Source organism: Trematomus bernacchii, unplaced genomic scaffold, assembly GCF_902827165.1.
Source record: "Trematomus bernacchii unplaced genomic scaffold, fTreBer1.1, whole genome shotgun sequence".
NCBI lineage: Eukaryota > Metazoa > Chordata > Actinopteri > Perciformes > Nototheniidae > Trematomus > Trematomus bernacchii.
Genome location: NW_022987313.1, coordinates 2,676,019 through 2,693,195, shown reverse-complemented (window position 1 = coordinate 2,693,195; position 17,177 = coordinate 2,676,019). Strand labels below are relative to the sequence as shown.

General features: G+C 41.6%; 3 protein-coding genes across 3 annotated transcripts; all 3 read left to right on the top strand.

The window, feature by feature from the left end:
- Positions 1-627: 627 nt before the first annotated feature.
- LOC117476098 (inositol-3-phosphate synthase 1-A-like) lies at positions 628-10,012 on the top strand. Its single transcript, XM_034122473.1, has 11 exons — positions 628-783; positions 2,155-2,279; positions 2,371-2,532; positions 3,384-3,513; positions 3,840-4,033; positions 5,817-5,966; positions 6,585-6,800; positions 7,498-7,662; positions 7,751-7,864; positions 8,610-8,827; positions 9,091-10,012. Exons 2-11 carry the CDS (start codon positions 2,166-2,168, stop codon positions 9,284-9,286), a joined length of 1,659 nt encoding a protein of 552 aa, XP_033978364.1. The 5' UTR covers positions 628-783; positions 2,155-2,165; the 3' UTR covers positions 9,287-10,012.
- Positions 10,013-10,298: 286 nt separating this feature from the next.
- Positions 10,299-13,246, top strand: tpgs1 (tubulin polyglutamylase complex subunit 1). Its single transcript, XM_034122485.1, has 2 exons — positions 10,299-11,669; positions 12,357-13,246. The coding sequence occupies exons 1-2, from the start codon at positions 11,281-11,283 to the stop codon at positions 13,006-13,008; spliced, it is 1,041 nt and encodes a 346-aa protein (XP_033978376.1). The 5' UTR covers positions 10,299-11,280; the 3' UTR covers positions 13,009-13,246.
- A 419-nt stretch (positions 13,247-13,665) lies between these two features.
- On the top strand, positions 13,666-17,176 carry LOC117478016 (protein ALP1-like). Its single transcript, XM_034124872.1, has 4 exons — positions 13,666-13,934; positions 14,893-15,441; positions 15,536-15,696; positions 16,341-17,176. Exons 1-4 carry the CDS (start codon positions 13,770-13,772, stop codon positions 16,768-16,770), a joined length of 1,305 nt encoding a protein of 434 aa, XP_033980763.1. The 5' UTR covers positions 13,666-13,769; the 3' UTR covers positions 16,771-17,176.
- Position 17,177: the final 1 nt, after the last annotated feature.

The following is a 17,177-nucleotide window of genomic DNA, read 5'->3' as shown; positions in this document are numbered from 1 at the left end:
GAAAGTGTTGCTTTATCTTTATGAAACAAAACTAATCCCATAGATTTGTCGCTAGTCGCTTTTGACAAAAAAATGTAGCCGGAGGGTTTGGAAAGTCGCCCGATTTAGCGAGAAAGTCGCCAAGTTGGCAACACTGCACTCGCTAGGTGGCAGTGTCACGAACAACTAGGGTCCTACTCATAGACTGTATATATAACGGTCCTACTCCTAGGAGTGCGGTCCCAGGACTGCGTCCTGAAACTGCAGTCTCCGACGCTGCAGCTTCATGCTACTCCCCATGTCGCCTATGCCAAAAACCGGCCCTGATTATATAAAACAGTAATTAGAGTGCAGGTAACAGCAGTAGATCATTTATTTTATTCAACTGTATGAGGATATTCCTTACAGTCATCCTTCATCATTCTACAGGCAGGAAACAACCCCAATCTGTAATCAATTAATATAAACTCTTCATCGCCTTTTCCAGTTTTCAGAGTCTCAGGAATGTGACATGTTCTTAAGTCCCGCCCAAAGTCTCTCTCAACGTGATCACACATTGGCTGTTTCGCTCCAGCGCTTCAAACCACCAGCTGCATGGAGCCCTCTGATTGGCCGGAGCCCTGAACACGTCTGAGCAGTGCAGTTTAAAGAGAGAATAATCATATGTGCGTAGTGAGACAAGCAGGCAATACCTTTTCTTTTTGAGGAAAAGGACTGGACATTTCCTGCAAGCGACACACACCAGCACCTGCTTCATTTAAACAAAGATACTTACAGTCATTTTTAAACTCCAAGAGGAAGAAGGTGGGTGTGTTTCCGGGTTTAGTTCAAATGAGCAAGTCATTCATTTGATATCTGTTTCTTAGTTTTTCATTGACAGAAATAGTACTAGGTGGTCTGACAGTAATTGCTTAGAAAATCTATTCCGTTTTGTAATTAAGGGATGCCGGACAGAGTAGAGGCAACCAACGATGCTCTGTGATTTTAGGTGACGCATTTACGAGTGGCGTACAAGTATTGGGACTTCCTGTCCCTTTGTTGGCTCGGTCTTAAATATTTCTGTTTTACAAAAGTAATGGATTAAGCTTAATTACTATAACTAACACGTTTTTTCATTAGATGTTGCCTTAACATTTTGACAAAGTTGTACAAAATAAGTGCTGCGTTGCCAGATCTCTGGTGAGTCTGTTCCTGAGACTGATACCTTTGTTTAAAATGACGTACTTTTCCTGAAAATGTAATCGTATATAAAATGTCAATTTTTTCGTGGCCGTGTTCGAAGGGTAATTGACTTGTGGCCTGGGTACTTTGTTGTCTGTAAAGATAAAGAATTTGTCATAATCTGTAACCGACTCAGAACTGCTTCAGGTCTCCTGAAGAGGCGTGGTCCGGGGTAACGGAAAGTTATTCATGGGGTTGCCAGTTTGGGCTGCAACCTTTACAGTCTATGGCTGCGACACATAGCGTGGGGCAGTCCAGCTAACTGCAGGACACTCACTACTTACTTTTCAACTGCATGTAAATAGATATTTTGTATTACCTGTCAATAAGAATATTTACGTTTGATTATGATATCATTGATATGTAATAACTGGAGTAGATTTAATATTAAATCATGTGTTTTAATTTTTTTATTTGACTTGTTGGGTTGCACTGGTGTATGAAATGTGAAACATGCATACTTTGCATGGATTTATTATGAGTAATCTGGAAACAGTCTTGCTCCTCAACTGCATACATCTTCATGTTGCTATGGCAACAAGGGCCAAACTGTATTAGCATATTTTAGCTTAGCTTTATCTGAAAAACAATAAAAGCCAGCTGCTGCCGCTGCAAGTCAGTGACAACAACCCTCAACTATAGTGCCACTGCCTCTTGTTTGCTCTATTCAAAAATTATATTGATTAAAATCTTGACTTTGGCCATCAATGATTCCTATACTGTAACGTTTGTCCATCTAATTTGGAAATGTATACATAGGCCTACCTGTAAACTGTGGCAAGATACTTTTTAGATTCATCTTAAATATTACCACTTATCTTGGATACATTTTTAATACATGTATACACTAATAAACACAATAACATGTGTGTATGTGTATTGCAAACCGATTTTAAATATTTCCAGATACAGAGGAAGACATTAAACACATTATCTTTGTTTCTCTTTTTGCAGATTCTGCAGCCATGTCTTTCAACATTGATGTCAACAGCCCTAATGTGAGGTACACAGATACACACATTGAGTCCGAGTATGAGTACCAGACCTCATCCGTTCACAAAGAGGGGAACAGAGTCACAGTAAGTGGACCTTTCTGACAACCTGAGACATGCATCAGTGTTTGGCATCTGTACAGTGTCCTTGTAAAGTTTTCTCTTTATTGGGAAACAGGTGACTCCCCGCACCACCAAGATGACCTTCCGCACAGACAGACGTGTGCCCAAGCTGGGTGTGATGCTGGTGGGATGGGGAGGGAACAACGGGACCACAGTGACTGCAGCCGTGCTGGCCAACAAGCTGGATCTCACCTGGAGAACCAAGATGGGAATGAAGGTTAGATGAGTTACAGAAAGACACCTGTATAAATACAAATAGGGAAAAGTGTGGGGAAACCAGTGGCACAGACTTAAGATGTGCTGTATTTGAGATGGTTACTCCACATTAAACAGGATTATTCTGCATCCTTAAAAGTCTTCTCCCAAAATATTGTCTCACAACTCATAAAAAAAGAATAATTACAAAATGCATCTCTTATAATGTCACACAGATCTAGATATTGGAAAAATGTGCGTACAATTTTTTTTCTTAACTTCGATAATGATGACGCCTTAAATCTAATGAACCTTAACTGAAGAAACCCTGTAAAACCACTTAACTTTGACAGTTACACGCCTGGCTTTGATTATGTAACCATACTGTACAGAAAGGAATGCAAACCAGTTGCTGACTGCTTGAAAAATAGTAATCTCTTGTATAAAGCTTACATTTGTAGTGTTGCAGCTACATCATGAAACACTGCAATTATTCTTCTTTCAACAAAAACGTCTAGATTGTGAATGAAATCTTTATAACCAGACTATCATGTGATGTGAGAAACCGTTGACTGCCAGTAAGAAGCTAATAGAGAAACTTTTGTCCTATTTTATAAATATGTCCCCCGATACAGTGGTACAGACTCATTATAAGCTGGTTATGCTGACATGCTCAATAGAGTGTTAAGGGCTTAACTGAGTCTGGGCTCAGGGATTTCCCTTATATGGGCATACATTGTTGCCTTTATGAGCTTGTTCCTCTGGTTCATTGGATTTAATACACTTATAAAACCTTAAACCCATTTAAATAAAAAAGTCCTTAAAGGGAATTTAACCAGTGTCTTTATCTCCTTTATCTTTCACATTCTTCAGAAAGCGAACTACTTCGGCTCCCTCCTGCAGGCGTCTACTGTTTGTCTGGGATCAGGGCCAGAGGGCGAGGTCAACGTGCCCCTCCGTGACCTCCTACCCATGGCGCACCCTAATGATATAGTCTTTGACGGTACGGACAATTACTGATATTCTGCTCAAGGTTTAAGAACTGATACAAAACTTGAGAGTGAGGTAACTGCAGTGTTAACAGCAGGGATTTCTGGCCTCAGGGCAGCTTCATGGAGAGCCTCTCCATGAGGTAAAGATGGTCAGAGGTGTCCTTAACTGCAATGTAGTCTGTTACTTCATAAGGGAATAGCTTTAACAGGGTAATCTATTCATAGAGCTTCTGTAGACTTTTATAGGATCAAAGTAATGACTCTCATAAGTCAGCCCTTTTAGATTTGAAGGAATTCAGTGTTTTTTTTTAACTTTGAAGTGGGTTTGTGTTTTTAGGCTGGGATATTTCCTCAATGGATCTTGGCAGTGCGATGGAGAGAGCTCAGGTGTTCGACTGGTCTTTGCAAGAGCAGCTGAGACCTCACATGAGCGGCCTGAAACCCAGACCCTCCATCTACTTCCCTGATTTCATCGCGGCAAACCAGGAGGATCGTGCCGACAACGTCCTCACTGGGAGCATGGCGGAGCAGGTAACCCTCGGTCTGTTACACCAGCAGGTTTAAGGGTGCTTTCAAACCTTTAGTCCAGACCAAGGGGAAAATAAAATATTGTTGCACTATAGCTCTTGGCTGGTTCATGTTCACATTGACAGACATTTATGCAGCTCTTTAAAGCTTCTGATTTGTATATTAATGTTCTTTGGTGTCACAAGGAATAACTGATTATAAGCATTAATCGTATTATTAGACTGCAAAACGACTATTAGGCTAGCGAGGCTCTAGGCTACAAAAGCTGCACATGAAGCATACAGTAATGAATGGGGGCTGATTACTGTGAGATTGCGTCAAACACTTCTTAATGGAGTTAATGGACTGATAAAATACATGGAGTCGGATACATGCACAGCAGTTTTAACAGCTTTTGACCCATTACTCAAGGGAAATACCCCTGCTGACGCGCTTAAGTGTTGATATGCATGAATAGGGTATATACTTCCTTATACAGATACATCATAAGATCACTTCCTAATTAGATTTTATGATCATTAGATGGATTTAGTTTTTAAGCTTTTGAAATGTTGCCAAAATCACACATCTGCTTTCCTTGAAATCCTTTGGTTGGTTTTTACAAACAAACTGCAATAGAGTCAGTTGTCCTGTCCACTCTAAGGTTTGAATGACAGCTTAACACCAGACAAAATGAACCGTACTAACCAATCAAACAGACCTGAGTTAAACCAAACAGGTGAAATATGTGAAAGCACTGCAAGTCTCTTTATTAGCATTTTCATTTTGTCCTTTCACATTTAGGCGCCGTTTACACGAGGAGAAAACTGCTTGGATCTGCATAGTTTCGCGTGCGTATAGCCCTATTATTTACACGAGGCCGATAGAAACTGACCCCACAAACGATAACGGGTCCCAAGGTGGATAGATTTGCAAACGAAACGCTCTGGGGGGTCAACCGAGTCCGTGTAATCACCTCTATACGAATATTTCCTGAAAAAATAACGATAGCCCCACCTCTCCTGCTCACTGCTGTAGCAACTATCAAAAATAGCTGTGTTAATTAAACGCACAAGGGGTTCTTGAACGAAATAATATTATAAAAGGCAAACCAGAATTGTTAACGCCCAATATACTCCTTAAACAAAATAAACAGTCAGATTTCATGCATTGATCCATTATATTGACAAAGGAGCGATCTCACCCGGTGTTTGTAGAGAATATCTCTCTTTCTGAGCCGTCCTCTCCACAGAGACGTGCTTCTTGGTCGGTCGATGCAATATCCACAGATTCGGTTTCTTTCAGTTAACTTCCCCGTTGCATTTATCCATATGCTGAGGAAATTACTATATCCCGCTGAATACCAGCAATCGCCACACACACTTCCTCCTGTCAGTAGCCACTGCTAGTGCTACTGCTACTGACCATGCTACAGATATTAGTGCAAAATCTACAGCTCCTCTACCACAACCATCAGCAACAAGTGGACATGGAGAATTACATGAACTACATGTTGCTAAATACACCGCGGGGCATAAACAGAAGGGTAGCCATGGCAACATTGCTGCGGGGCTGCTCCAGGCTGGTCTTCTTCGCTGCTTTTGGTGTATTTTGGCGGAAGTTACAGCGCCACTTACAGTCCCGGCATATGTACTACAGCGTTTCCAGCGGTCTCGTTTGAACAGACACGTTAAATGAAACGAATGCATGTGAACGGAAGACTTTTTTGAATACGCATACTGTGCATAAACGCAAACGTTCCCGTGTGAAGGAGGCCTTAATGTCTTATCTGACTGTGCTTTTCTAGATGGAGCAGATCAGAGCTGACATCAGAGACTTCCGTCAGTCGAGTGGTGTGGACAAAGTCATTGTTCTGTGGACCGCCAACACCGAGCGCTTCTGTGATATCATACCTGGGGTCAATGACACTGCCAAGAACCTGCTTGCTGCCATCAAGGTGAGAGCCGGAGCTGTGAACAGAGTTTGGTCAGAAAACTTCCAAACGTATAAAATATATTCCAAAGTTGAAACTCTAAAGAGACCGATCCTTAAGTGTGTTACAGCAGAGATTAACTTAAATTGTCCTAGAAACCAACCTAAATTGTGATGGTGGCCAGTAGTCATGAATTCAACTTTAATTTCCTCCTAATGCCGAGGACCAAACAGTAATCCTTCATCACATTTAGTGATTAATAAAGCTTAGAGGATGAGGAGATTAGCTCCCCTAACACTTCACTGTGGATTTGTAGATGAAATGCCATAATGAGTCAGCTTTTCCTTTTATATCAGATCAGGGGAAGGAAATTATGATTTGCTCCTCATGGATGAGTTTATTTTTTTATCTCCCGTCTTCAGCATGCTTGTACTGCTGTCAGCAACGATAATAGTCTATTTCACAGACTTGTGATCTTCAGCAAATAGCTCAATTTCAGATAGGCATGAAGGCAACAATAGAATTGTGCCGCAAAGACGATGTGAGGAGAGTCTCGGGGGAAATAAACGCCTCGTGAGTCAAGCTGTGATGATGCACTCGTTTACAGACATGATTTCTTTGTTTTTTTCTCTACATCGTCAGACTGGAGCAGCGGTTTCTCCCTCCACTCTGTTTGCAGTTGCCAGCATACTGGAGGGTTGTGCCTACATCAACGGCTCCCCGCAGAACACCTTTGTACCTGGAGCCATAGAGCTGGCCGTGCAGAAAGGAGTGTTCATCGGAGGAGACGACTTCAAATCCGGTCAGACCAAGATCAAGTCAGTGCTGGTTGACTTCCTGGTCAGTTCAGGTATCAAGGTGAGAAAAAAATGGTGCGCTGATAGAAGGAAGGAGGATTAATGAAGTAACGATCTGATATCAACCAGATTGAGTGGTTGTAACAATCACGAAAAACTATATAGGCTAAAATACGGGGGCTTATGATTTCAGAGATGTTTTTATATCCAAGAGGAAAAATTCAGAAACAATCAAATATCATCTGGTTCAGATAACTATATTTGTCCCATTAACCTCTGTATGTTTATGTGTAAAGGTATGGGGACATAATTATTCTATTCTGTAGAATAAACCAATGCCACACACTGCAGCATTTATAGTTTTGGTTTGGTTACACACATCAAATCTCAGATGTTTACAAGAAAATAGAGACGCATCAATTCAAGACACATACTTATACATTAAAGCACCGTGAACATATTTAAATCTAATCATTTGGAATGTAGCAACTTCAGTAAATCACTTAAATTCATCGAGCCCTAATTCACAATCATGCCTGCGATGGCTTTAAAATATATATTTATAATCTGGGTTCCTTTTAGGATAAACATAACGGGTCAAACAAAGAGGACGAACCCTAAGGGAGAGCTCCAGTTGAATTGTCCAGACACAAAATAAGATGACAGCTTGAAACTTGCACTACACTGTATTTCCTGAACAAAGACATTTCAATAAGTTCCTCCCCCCCCCCCCCCCCCCCCCCCCCCCCCCTCGACAGCCGAAATCCATTGTCAGCTACAATCACCTCGGCAACAACGATGGGAAAAACCTGTCTGCTCCGGAGCAGTTCCGCTCCAAGGAGATCTCCAAGAGCAACGTGGTGGATGACATGGTGCAGTCCAACCCCATCCTGTACCAGCCGGGAGAGAAACCTGACCACTGTGTGAGTGACTCAGACTCAGAAAGTGAATGAGCTCCATGTAAAATCTGACTGAAGACAACACACTTGTTAACTGTCTCTGTTCTTTCAGGTGGTGATTAAGTATGTCCCCTATGTGGCCGACAGCAAGCGCGCCATGGATGAATACACTTCTGAAATAATGATGGGAGGGACCAATACCATCGCACTGCACAACACCTGCGAGGTCAGTGGCCGCTAAATCTGTTTCTGTAAAACATGAAAGTGAAAAATTGTAAAATATGGCATATCAGAGCAATTTCCAATGTGAGGGTTCAAATTGTAATTGCTTGCTCAACACAACGTTCAAAGCGTTTCTTCTTTATCTGACAGTGGTTATGGTGGCGGAGGCTCAGGAGTGCTAGAGCTTACTGTTAATCCTTCTTAGCAAGTTTTGGAGCTAATTTAAAGAGACATCTTCACGTCATTTACAAAGTTATTTCATGTTTCACTGGCCTACCTGCTTTAATCCACCACCATTTCTTCACGAAAACACCTACTCTGGTTGCATGACTATGCCAGGTTAACCAAATGTTTATAGAGAACACAATGTGTTAAAAAAATGCTCCACATAAGTTGCTTGAAAATAACTACTTTCCTATCTTATAAATGGTGAATTTTTTGTTAACTAGAACAACTAAAGTTGTCGAATCATGGTTTAAAAAAACAGCCAAACGCTTGAAACAATGTGGTGTCATTTTATCTGCATCAGTGTAGTTGGCACCAATGCCAGTCTGTATGATATGAAAAGTTTTGATTTGGTGACTCCCAGTGGTAGTCTTAAAAAAGTCACTGCTATAGTGTAGAATAGATGCTATTCCTGCAAGTGCACATTATGTTGGTTGAGAAAAAATAAATGTCTTCAACTTCTCCGTTCCCCCTCGATTACACCATTACTCAACTGTCTTTCTTCCTGTCACTTTCTGCAACAGGACTCTCTGCTAGCCAGCCCGATCATCCTGGACCTGGTGATCCTGACGGAGCTCTGTGAGCGTATTGCTGTCAGACCCCAGGGGGAGGAGGACTTCCAGTCCTTCCACAGTGTCCTGGCCCTGCTCTCCTTCCTCTGCAAGGCCCCCCTTGTCCCATCAGGGACCCCGGTCATCAACGCATTCTTCCGCCAGAGGGCCAGCATAATAAACATCATGAGGTATGGACAGGGCTAGCTTTAATCTCCATAAAATGTTCTTTTCATTTTGCCAACAACGTCCTCTTTTCATTTTATTACATTATTGGTCAAGTTATATCATCATTGGGTTTTATCACATCCTTTATCACATCCACAAAGGTTACGGTGTGATTTTTCAGGAGCTTATTCTATTGGGTGTTACAATGCTTATAAACAGGTGTGCTATTTATGCGTTTCATTCGGTGACAGAAGTTGATAACAGTCTCCCGCCTTGTCTTTTTCAGAGCGTGCCTGGGCCTTCCTCCCCAGAACCACATGCTGCTGGAGCACAAGCTGCAGAGGAACTTCCTGCCTCCACAAGCAGCCTACATCAACGGTCATGTGACTGCTTCAAAGAAAGTAGTCCTCACCAACGGTAACCATGTGCCGCAAACAAATGGCATCCATGCACAAGGCGGTGACGCAGACATTGCATTATGACATTATAACACTACAGCCCAACAAGTGAAACTTAACAACACTTAACTGTAAAGTTGATTTGTCTATCATTGCAAAAAACAATAACACTAGTTTTACAACTTTCAAAGTAAACTTGACATTTATGTAGGATGCATTTAACAACATAGGTATTCAACAAGTTTTGGCCTATTAAAAAAAAATGGCATGGTGCTGCAACATTTAAATATCATTAATGCAGTCGTCCTCTATAGCTGTTGAGCATCAACAGAGGCATATATGGAGTACACTTCAATAATCTCCACGTGGCGTAACAGTGTTCAAAGCAGGCTATTTTGTTAAAAATATCTGTTTTTTTTAAGCAGAGTTAACCATGTACTGAATATTTTAACGAGTAAAAGCTTTTTATTTGCTTGTAAGTAGTTTTGTGTGTGCAATGCATATTTAATATCCAATTGTACAGTAACGTTCTTAGAAATAGGTTCATATGTTTAACAAACATGAGACTGATCGTGCAGCCATTTAAAAAAAAACGTTATTGATAAATGATGTATTTGTTGTTTGATGATCGAAGGCCATCTTCCTAACTTACTGTATGTTGGTATGTATATCACGGCCATTATGTAGACATCCATATGTTTTGTTTAAAGATAGATGATGAAAATATGGATGCTGTATTGACCGTTTTGTTTAGCAATAACCTGGGCTGTTATCATGTTCTATACATTAAACCTTAAAATATTGCTTAAAGTGGACCTATCATGCTATATTTGAATAATATAGTGTAGGACCATACCTATATAAGGCATATTTATACTTTTTTTTTTTCAAAATACCAAACAGATCATGCATTTTAGCCATGCCTCATTTTGCTCAATTTGACATTTTTTAGCTCTGTTTTTGCAAGGGCAGATTCAGTGAGAACAGCACCATCTAGAGGCCTGGCATATGTACTACAGCGTCTCCAGCGCTTTCGAACGGCAATGGCCGTGGCTGTCTCCTCCTGATTGGTGGAGTTGGCCCAATAGCCGTAGCGCCACTGTCCTGACGTCAGGACAGTGTTCAAATCTGGATCAGTTTTTATCAGATCCGTTGCAGCCCCTTTTTTAGAGATTTGGGTATGGAGGAAAATAGAGAGGGTTGTGTTTTCTGACACTTGGTGAGTTCCCTGGAACACCGGGGACACATATTCATGTGTAAAAGACGTACAAAAGTGCATTTTGCATGATAGGTCCCCTTTAAACGTAACATTTCTGAGGCATTAATTGTTGTTTACATTTTTTTTAAATGTACCTTTCCCTCTATTGAGCCACATCTGAAGTTACATGTATTTTATTTGCATTAACGAGCAATGGCGTTTGTTGCAATATGACACACCATATGAAAAAACATGGTAATGGTAAAAAAAGAATGGGTAAGAACAATGTCATCTACTGTTTTAAAATGTTATTTGTTTACATCTATTCCTCAAACAGTTTCTGATTCAAACAAAAAATTAAACTGTACACAAATGTACAAACATTAGCTTCCACATATACCTTATCCTCAAAGAAATGTATAACTAAAAAGTATTGGTTTGTTGTTTTGGTGCTTTATCTTAGCCTGTATTGTATCTGCACTAGTATGTAAAATGATTCCTAACTGTGGTAGTGTAACAACTTAGAATGTTGTTATTATTCCATATTCTTAATCTGTGTTTCACTTAACAGCAACATCGTGTTCAGATTCTATTTCAGTAAATAAAATGGATTTCACAAAGAGTGAGAGGAATGGGAATTAATGAGCACCTTAACATTAGGGATCAGAATCCCTACGCGCCCCAGAACGGACTATTTGACGCGTCAGACTGCGTCCCTAGCAACCAGCAGACAGAGCGGAGTGATTTTGGAGACAGATCTTCTTTTTTAAGGCTTTCGGCTGTTGTAGAAATCGGATAATTTCGCTGCTTTTTCTTGCGATATGTAACACCGAAATAAACCGGTCCATTTCCTGTCTCCCGACGTTCTTATTATACATCCATGCTCCCGACCGGTATTAAATCACTTCCGTTGCTGCATCACGGGACGTCATCAGCTATGGCGGACAAGGAGAAGCGCCGGTCCGGGGCAGCTCCTCCAGGGATGCCCGATGGGAAAGCCACCAAATCGGACTGCGACAGGGAGTTTCTGTCGCAGGCCGGGGTGGGAGAGCTGCTCCGCGGGGCCATTCTGAAGATGGTGGAGGCCAGGTCGGACGATCCCATCGGGTTCCTAGCCGACCACTTCTGTAACCTCGCCTCGGTGACAGAGCCCGGCACAGCTGGATGCGGCGATGCGGATCAGATGAACAACGGGCCGCAGAGCGCGCAGGAGCAGCAGCATCTCAATCGGGCTCTGTGGCACCTGCGGCTGGCACACCACTCCCAGAGGTCAGGGCACAGAGATTTACGGTCCTAAACCACAACCCTTCGACATTGCTTTTTTGAAATAATGAACCAAATATTATTCTAATAGAACATATGATTATACTTCAGCAGTCTATTTAATTAAGCAAATGTTATCTTTTGCTCTTTGTAATCTTACATTAGTGTCATTTTGAAACCTCTATAGCCTCTATAGTGATATAAGATAAAACAAATTAATCATTGCTCTCTGTGCATGTTTATGAGAGACTGTAGAAGTCTGTTGTTTTTGGGTCTGTGTGACCACCTATGTAGTCAATTATTTTTCATAGTCAATTGCACTGATAAGAAACTGCGAAATGTAAGTTTTATAGTGTAACAAATGGCTAATCCTTGGTAAATTATTTACTGTTTATCCTCCTTCACCATGACACTTAAGTTACTCTTGTATCTTTTGAATTCACCAATTAGATGGAACTGCGCAATTGATTGATTTATTAACAATTTATCTTTACTACCGCCTTGGAATATTTTAAGAAGCCTTGACAGAACGTGATAAATGACCATTAAAGACTTAAGTTTATTGTCAGTCACTCAACAGAAATAGAGATTTTGCATTATCTGTGGCAAAATAATTTCCTTCAGAATGAACAAAAAGTGTTGTTTTATCTTGTATCTTATCTTATTTGATCCCATTTCTCATTTTAAACCCAGATCTGCCTTCAGCAACAACGTCTGTGTGGCCTACGACCTTTTAAACAGCACCGGGCCTCGCAGACGTCCAGCTGAGGTTCCTGAGTGCCCTGAAGGCTCCTGTACCGACAGCCAGACAGAAGTGGGAGGGGGAGTGAGGGGAGGCCTCTACACACAGACTCTGCAGTGCCTGTGCAGTGAAGGTGGAGTCCCTGCCTCCACCTCCGCCCCGCTCCTTCGACGCCTCCATTGCCAAGACCACGAGGCCGTCCCTTATGATGTCTTCCGTCACGGTGTGCTCACATGTGCAGTTTTCTCAGACTACATCCGGCAGGCTCAGAGGCTTTACGCTGAGGTGTGCTGCCCTGACGAGGGGCCTGCCTCGCGGGCACTTGGCCTGGCCGTGCTGGGGACGTTAAGGGAAGCCCTGGAGACTTCCCAAGGCAGTGAGGCTAACTCCTGTGTTAATGCTAATACTAAATCTAATTCCTGTCTGGAGGCTAATGTTAAAGCTAAGCGCTACCTGGAGGCCAGTGCCAAGATTTCCCCATACAAGCTTGGTCAGGCCATGGCTACAGCCCAGACAAGGGGCCCCAGGGGGAATATGGATGCAAAGGAATTTGAGAACGCAGCCGCAGAGCTCTTTATCACTCGGGTGAAAGTTTTGTCCTAGGTTTTTTTTTGCCCGTTTCTCATAATTTATGAATGTAAAACAATCTGAAGTATGTTCTAGAGTTAATAAATACCTTCTGTGCACCTCCTGTAACCTCAAATCTACACTTACATATATTACCTCTGCTCAAGAATGCCACTCAACCCTATAATTCCATTGTTTGGAAGATAACACTTGTAAAACATATTGTTTGATGTCTATAATTTAACTTAATAAAGTGGAAGAGATCTTAATTTAACTACAATTTGAAATGTAATCATTTAACAGTGTATTCTTTTGACATTAAATTATTCTGGGTACAAATATTAATCATTTAAAACAATATTTAAATGCATTCCTGTCTATTGCATGCAGCTATTGGAAAACATATAGAAAAATGACTAACAATACACTTTTCATGAAATGTATTATGTCTTATACTGAATGCTAAAACAAAAGTCAACAAATAGGCCCAATCTCCATTTACATGTGTATATTTTAATTTGTATTTGTTATAAGAGTTATATATTAACCAACAGACTCTATATAAAGGTAGTGACATACAGTAATCGACAACACTTCTTACATTCATCCACTAGATGGCAGCACCAGCAGAGGCTGAAGACCGACACAAACAGAAAGAAAGCGGAAGTACACCACTTTACGCTTTGTAGTGAAATGACAGTAGCGTTAGCTGTGTCGAGGCTCTTCATTTACATTACATTACTGTCACCACTGTACCTTAATGCCGTGCGTGCTGCCTCGTGGTTACACTTGTCCACATGGAGGAAGAGGAGCAGCTGCGGCCCTTCATGTTCCTGATGACTTACATGCTGCTGAAGCGCAGGAGAGATTTAAACAACGCCAACACTCAGAGGCGCGGTGAGATCCAGAGACGCATCAGACATCGGCAGTACTTCCTCCAGAGGCAGAGGAGGATGCTCATGGTCAGTCAGTCCCTCTCTGGCTCTTTTCATATCCAAGCATATTCACCGTCATATGTAAAGGCTAAATATGGCATTCAATCAGGCTACATTACATGGCACAACAACAGTTTATAAACATTAGATTTGTGGTTTGTAAAAACACTATTTGTGTGAGACTTATTCATTGAAGTAAGCTAGAGACCCTCCCAAGCCCCCCCTCCCGATTAACTTTTCACATTTTACAGTCAATTGGGTCCAGTGTTTGTCTCTTCCTCTTTCCACTTATTTTTTAACAACCTGCTGTGGAAAATACAGACTTATAGAGTATCTCTTGGAAGAGGAACTGAAATAGAGCTGCAGATAATACATTACAAAAAAGGAAAATAAAACCAAAATCCTGCAACAGATAAACCTTTCAAACAAATCAATGCTCTTCAGAGTGCTTTACAAGCAAGGACTTGCATGGTAATTAAATAAAATGAAACAAGTCATGATCATTCACAGAATATAGTCAAAATAAATCATAAAGATGATTATGACATCTCTCTGAATAGTATAACTTTAAAATATAAAACCCTACAACAGAGCCAGGATTAAAAGATTGGTTACTGGTTTTAAAAATATCTATTTCTGCTAAAATACCAGAAAAGTGGCAGTTATACAAACAAAAATAAAAAGTAAAGCCAGGTGCTAGGCTGCATAGATCTCAACAAAGGCGCAGAAAAAAAACACAACAATGCATTGTTTTGACATCTGTTCTTTATCTGTTTGTTATATTAGCAATGATAGAAGAAGTATAGTTTGTTATTGTACTAACCGTAGCAGGTTATATTTAATGTTTTTATATTTATGGCCTTAGATTTCCCTGCTTACACCATTCTGTTGTCAAATGTTGTGAGAGTTGTGACTAGTGAGATACAATTATGTGAATTAATTTAAAGAAAAATGTAACTTTTATTATTAATCTTCTTTTCCCCAGATGATGATAGCAGGAGGTATGCGCTCCAACGTCCGCGTCCGCACACGTCCATGGTCCACCACTCCAAGCACTGATTGGTGGGAGCGGGTGGTGATGACAGAATTCCAGCCCTCTGATTGGCTCGATAAGTTTCGAATGAGCAGGGAGACGTTCTTCTACCTGTGTGACAAGCTGAGGCCCCGTCTGGCTCGCCAGGACACCAGCTTCCGCCTGGCGCTGCCGGTGGAGAAACGCGTAGCAGTGGCTCTGTGGCGCCTGGCGTCCAACATCGAGTATCGCACCATCAGTACCCTGTTTGGAGTGGGGAAGTCCACTGTGTGCAGGTGTGTTAGGGACATGTGTCACGCCATCGTGGCACTCCTCAGCTCCATCTACCTGCGGCCCCCCAGTGAGCAGGAGATGGAGGACTCAGCTCGGCTCTTTCTGTCCAATTGGGGCTTCCCTCACTGTGTCGCTGCCGTAGCAACACTCCACACAGCCATCATCACGCCATCAAACAACGCGTCCGATTATGCCAACCCTGCAGGCTGGCTCTCAGTGCTGTCACAGGTAGAGAGGGCGTCCAAAAGTGCTGTTGAAAATATTTGTTTGCTTTTTTTCAGATTTTGACCTTGTGCCTCTTTCTGTGTCTTTTGTGTTTCAGGTGGCTGTTAGTGGCCGGGGGCAATTCTGGGATGTATGTGCCAGTTTCCCAGGTGGGACGGACCCAGCTGACATCTTCCAGAACTCATCGCTGTGTGCCACAGCTGCAGAGGGAGGACTGTCGCCTGCCCTGCCACCTGTCTTCATGGGAAATTCACTCCGGTAAAGTTAAAAGCATGACGGTTGAGTCAGGGTTCAATTCAGTACTAAGTAGGTCACATGTCTCACAAACATAAACAAAATGATCTTTTGTCTCAATGATCCAACCCTTGTTAGCTAAATTCTTGATAAATTCAAGTAAACAGGGGCTGCGTTTACGAACAGCAATACTATTATAAAAACATCTGTTTACATATTTCCTACATCACGTAAAGTATAATCCAAGTCGTATTACACACTTGGTCTCAAGTGCCATTGCTCACAATGGCCATACACTTATATCACATTCTAAAACTTTACTATATAAAACACTTCAGCATAAACAGTTTCACACCAACAAACTACAAGTCGGTGCAAGTATTTTCAATTGGTAAGGTGTTAGGCTAATGGATCCTCTTGGATTTAACTTGTTCTACTACAACATCCGATACACAAATGTGCAGTACTACACATTTAAGGCCATTGTGTTTAGGATTTTAATTGTTGCGCCATAATTGAACCTCAGACCAGTTAGTGCTGCCACAATCCTCTCAAACATGCAACATATTTACAATTAGTATCCGACCAAACTGGTTTAAGCTGGATAAGAGCTTACATTTTGCAATGCGTAGTCATTTTTGCATGTAAAAATCATCTGTTGTGTTCAGGTATGTGCTGCTGGGGGAGGCCTGCTACCCTCTGCAGAGCTGGCTAATGAAGGCCTATCCTGAGGAAAAGGGCAGGGGCAGCAGCACAGTACTGACCCAGCCACAGCGGCGCTTCAATGGGCAGCTCACCAGAGCGCTGCGTGTGTCTGAGGAGGCACTGCTAAAACTCAGGGCACGCTGGCAGTGTCTGAGCAAGAGGAACGACTGTGGACTGGACGTGGTGCCCACCATGATTCTAGCTTGCTGCATCCTGCACAACATGTGTGAGTCCCATGGAGACGCCTTCAGGGCGGAGTGGCAGGTGGAGGTGACAGAGGCAGAGAGCCCTCAGCCCACACACAAACAGCCTTTAACCCACAGCATCGACCAAAGTCAGGCTGAGGAGGTCCGACAACTCTTCCATGACTATTTTGAAGAACAGAATAATTAAAAAAAAAAAATCTACACAAAAGACTAAGCTAAGTACATGTACTTTAAGTATTTGTAATTTCAGTACTTTCCTTCAGGCTACTTCATACTTCAGATCTCAGAGGGGAAACATTGTAGTTTTTACTTCAAAGCATTAGCTCTTTATTGTGTAATTAGTGATGCATCTGGAAGGGTCTATGACTTTCTATGTATCAAGACACTACCCAAGTGTTTTTTTTTTAACAATTTCATTACGTAGTGTATTTCTGTGAAATGAATAGGTACGTTTGTTGTATATTGTGTCGTGTTATCTCATCATTGATTCTGTTTGTTTGTAACCAATGTATAATGTTAATATGTTGTACAAATGTACGTACAAATGTAGAAAATAACAACAACAACTATATAAACCAATATGAACCAATGGAC